The following is a 4,700-nucleotide window of genomic DNA, read 5'->3' as shown; positions in this document are numbered from 1 at the left end:
CCCAAGACGTACTGGGATCTGTTAGGACACTGCACTCAGGACAGTTGCCCACACACTATGCAACATTGCTCCTTCTATGGGCTACAGACCTGCTTACTTCAGTGTTAAAGCTTTCTAAAAACAGGTCCTCTAATCTCCAAAGAATCATTACATCTTTGTTTTTAAGCTTCATGGCACTTTGACCATAATGTAGTTCAGAATAGTTTCTTTATATAGCTTCCACAGTAAATAATTGTTGTTGAGTTTTTTTTATATTCATATCAACACAAACATGATATGTAGATCTGTTTTTCTTGGTATAATGTTTTTCTTTTTTAATCTTTGCATTTTACCACTCTTTTTGGTGTGGATATGTTAATGTATATCATTTGTAATTCCTCATGAATTCCTCATTATTCACGTTTGTAAATACTACGATGTTTATGTTGCATAAACATGTGCAGTGGAAAAAAGAAATGTGTAAAACCTTGCATAGATTCACCTCTAAAAAGTTGCTCATGTACAAAGGAAGAAATATGCATACACATGTTTAACTTTGGATTTTGTGATAGTGTGAGGTATGCTATTTAAGTACACACAGTAACAGTCTCCAACTCTAAATATGTTTACCATGAAACTTTATTTGAACATGTCATAATTCCCACAAGCAAATTCTGAGCAGACCAATAGTGAAAAGACAGGAACATAGCCTACATGTTTTACAGTCAATCATTACAGTTATTATTACAATTCATTGTCAACATATCCCAAAATGAAATTCCATTCTTGGTGGTTCAGCAGACTGTGATATTGGATTTGAATCTGGCCCATGACCTTCATTGCATTTCATCCAATGGTTACACGAATATATACACTATATAATAAAGTAGAAATATCTCTAAAAAATCTAAACATCGTTTAAAATATTCTCCCTCATAATGAATACACACAGTTTACACATGGTCACATCAGTTTGAAGAGCCCAGAATCAAGAAGAAACGATTAGCAATGAAGTGATTAACAAGATAACTGATGACAAGAAACAGTCGATTAACGTTTGACTTCAAGATCGTTGATGAAATGAAATATAATCAGTGGTGGAAGAAGTACTGAGATCTTTTACTTAAGTAAAAGTAGCAATACAACAATGTAAAGATACTCCATTACAAGTAAAAGTCCTGCATTCAAAATCTTACTTAAGTAAAGTACATAAGTATTGGCAGCAAAATGTACTTAGAGTATCAAAGTAAACTTACTCATTATGCAAACTGTCCCCATTTAGAGAGATATATTTTTCATAAATTATTGGAATATTAAGACTGATTTATTGACATACATGTACATGTAAGCAGCATTTTAAAGTTGTCAACGTGAAGCTAATCTTAACAATTTAGCTATACTTTTGGGTAGTCTAATCTATAACAATGCTATTTTATAGTTATTTTATAAAGATGATCAAATGTTTTAAAAATAAAATATTGATCTGAAAAGTAACTAGTAACTATAGCTGTGAAATAAATGTAATGGAGTAAAAAGTACAATATTTCCCTCTAAAATGTAGTGGAGTATAAGTACAAAGTAGCATAAAATGGAAATACTCAAGTAAAGTACAAGTACCTCAAAATTGTACTTAAGTACAGAACCTCCTGAATATAATCACGATCACGAGTGATATGAAAACAGAAACGATGGCAACAAAGTCAGGTGTAAGCGGAGAGGGGGAGGTACGAGTGGGAAGATGTGCAGGAGGAGAACGGGTTACAGGAGGAGGGGTAATTGTGCGAGGGTAGGTGAGAAGATAAGGAGGGGTTTTGGGAGCAGTTGTACATTTTCCAGTAGAAGTATCATCGCTGCTCTCTTCTGGATCTTGAACCTCTTTAATCAGGATGCCATAGGGTCGAATGGACTCTTCCACTATCTCTCTCTCCTCCTCGTCTGACAACCACCTTAGAACACGAATCAGCCAGTAATTCTCGGTGGATTTCTCTCTCTGGCAGGGATTGATGCGGTTCTGCATGATCACTTTGTAGGTTTTCCCATTCGTCTTGGATTTAAAGGTCTTTGCATAGAGCACCTCGGCAATATCCAGGTCAGGTGTTGAGTAAATGCCTCTTCCATGAATGGCACGGCTCCCTGCTTTGTAATTGGATGTGATGATTCCTTTGGCTCCATCAAGACTTGTACCATGATAGGAGACCGGCCATTCTCCTGGTGCAGAGCTGCTCCTCCATCCATCTGGCCCCAGCCAGGTGTTTCCATCTGGGTATTTATCTTTGACCTTCAGGGCCATGCGGTACCAGCCAAGAGGACGCTGATAAGATTCATCACCCCTTACACAGTCAACTGATTTAGTTAAAGAGGTGAAGTCAAAGTCATACCGTGGATCGAATAACTCCTCCACATTTACTCTGAGGTCGCTTTCATACTTGTTTGAGATGGAGCCTCTGCCAAGGATGGTGGAGATATGAAAGTCCTCAACAGTTAGAGATTTTCCACTGGTTTTAGCAGACTTCTCCAGATGTTCTATGCGATTTCCAGACAGCACAGACAGGACTTCAAGTCGAACACCTCGATCCACCATGGCTGATATTTAGCTGTTCCTTTCAGGTCTTCCAGCTCATTTATCTGGTGTCTCATTCACTCTCTTAGGATGAGTGTGAAAACACTTTCACTTACTCCTCCTTACAGTTGGTGTAGTTAATGAGTTAATGAAAGGCGAGTTTACACCAAAGATTCACGACGACACGAGTTGAAACTTGCAACTACTTGCAAAAGAATGTAGTCTGCAACATTCTAAAACCTGCCAGTTTTCACCAATGAGACTAGTGTTTCTGTCAGCTTTCTGTAGCGCAGCTTCATGCTGCCTTCACGGGAACGGGACGTCAGAGTATCATCTATAAAATTTCACCAACATGGCGTTTACTGTGTCAACTCAGGAAAATGGACGCTCTCTTCCTTGGTATTCCCCGTGGAGGAAATTCAAAGTTTCTTCCTCTTGAAAGCATTCATTTCTCCCAAGGGTAACGCTGTGTTATCGCCGTGGTTACAAATTTACAAGAGGGATATTCCGCTGTCTGACTTCCCGTGAAAGCAACTTAGCGTCTAGCATCTAGACACACACTATAACACTATTCAATTCAAGTGGCTTTATTGGCATGACTGCATACAATACAACGTTGCCAAAGCATATTAACACAATCTATACAATCATAATAAACATAAATAAACAATTTTCTAAAACAATATTCTAAAACCAGACACGTGCCACCTGACAAGCTGAGTCACAGCAACGCCATCAGCCGGCTTGATTCCAGCGGAGACGGGGGAGTTTACACCGCTGCAACTTTTCTCTGCAGCGTTTTGTCTAGTCCTGAACTTTAAAGTCTTCATTAACCCTCTAGACCCCATAGCGCCCGAGAGCGCCCATTCTATATTTCACTATAGCGCCCAAGAGCGCCCGTCATTTTTAAATAGTTTAAAATGAAAACTGAAAATCAAGTTATCAGCTTTGTTTTATATATACTTCAAGTTGTCATCGATGAACCGGAACCGGAAAATGTATCTGGTGACACTGAGATGTTTGATTTTCCCCGGGTTTAATCGTCTTGTTCGATAAAACAAGACACAAGATCACCTTCACTAACCAGCAGGACCTACCTGGCTCTCACCACCAGAGACGGACGCTGTTTTCCGGGAGGCAGTGCGCCAAAGAGTCGGTAGGAGGACTGACCGGGTTGCGGCAACTTTTATCCATATACAGTAAGTTTACTGACTTTTTCCATATTTGTTTGGCGACTGTTACTCTCTGATCTTATTACTGTGTGGGTTGAGGCGCTGGAGGTTTTGTATGTATTCTGAAAGCTTATCGTTAGCCAAGATAGGAAGGATCTGTTTTGTTGTCATACTGTGAATGACACTGAAGTAAGGAGACGCCCTGAATCGCCTTACCATGTATTTGGTACCAAATTAAAGGGAAAGTTGTGTTTTTTTTAAATGGAAAAACTTGTGATTGTCATTTTCTTTTTATTTCTGAGATGTAGCTGTTTGTTTGTAATGAGCAAGAAAATGCTGATTTAAGTGAGAATTCCCAGTGAACTGCAGCAACATTCTAGAATTCTACTGGGGTCTACATCTTTAATAAGTCTATCAATAAAAGGAAATGTGAAATCCCAAAACATGGGACATTTACCAGGTTTAATTTGCCTGGAATAGCACAAAACAATGTCAGACCAAACTCCATTCAAAAATCTGCTAAATTAATTCTGCCCTATTTAATGCCAAAAAGTTACATGCTGCATAATATGTGACATAGGCTATGTGACATATGTGACCCACGCAAATCTGTTATTTGGCATTCAATGACATGCTTTTTAATGATATAACACAGAATAATAATCATACTAATAAGAACAATAGTAATAATAATGATAATAATGATAACAATAATAATAATAATAATAACAATAATAATAATAATAATAATAATAATAATAATAATAATAATAATAATAATGTATAATAAGAATATAAATATAAATAAATAATCAATATATAGGCCTAATATAAATATAATAAATTATATAAATCATAACAATAATAATAAACATAATAATAAACAGGATAAATAAGACAATTAGCCTACAGGTAGAAGCACTACCAGAATGCTCTTCCCTTTTGCCCTGGGTGTTGTGCTCTGATGCCCCTCATTGAGAGAGGTTCCA

General features: G+C 37.4%; 1 protein-coding gene across 1 annotated transcript; it reads right to left on the bottom strand.

Annotated features, from left to right (window-relative positions):
* Positions 1-1,609: 1,609 nt before the first annotated feature.
* LOC139638047 (uncharacterized) lies at positions 1,610-2,560 on the bottom strand. Its single transcript, XM_071512070.1, has one exon. The coding sequence runs from the start codon at positions 2,558-2,560 to the stop codon at positions 1,610-1,612; it is 951 nt and encodes a 316-aa protein (XP_071368171.1).
* Positions 2,561-4,700: the final 2,140 nt, after the last annotated feature.

Source organism: Centroberyx affinis, unplaced genomic scaffold (assembly GCF_046629955.1).
Source record: "Centroberyx affinis isolate AG114_WGS23_722 - 3 ecotype Tasmania unplaced genomic scaffold, CSIRO-AGI_Caff_v1 ptg006062l_1, whole genome shotgun sequence".
NCBI lineage: Eukaryota > Metazoa > Chordata > Actinopteri > Beryciformes > Berycidae > Centroberyx > Centroberyx affinis.
This window is presented reverse-complemented; position numbering and strand designations above follow the sequence as displayed.

Excerpts from the sequence above, each read along its gene's own strand:
- LOC139638047 (XM_071512070.1), bottom strand. The coding sequence starts at position 2,560 with ATGGTGGATCGAGGTGTTCGACTTGAAGTCCTGTCTGTGCTGTCTGGA.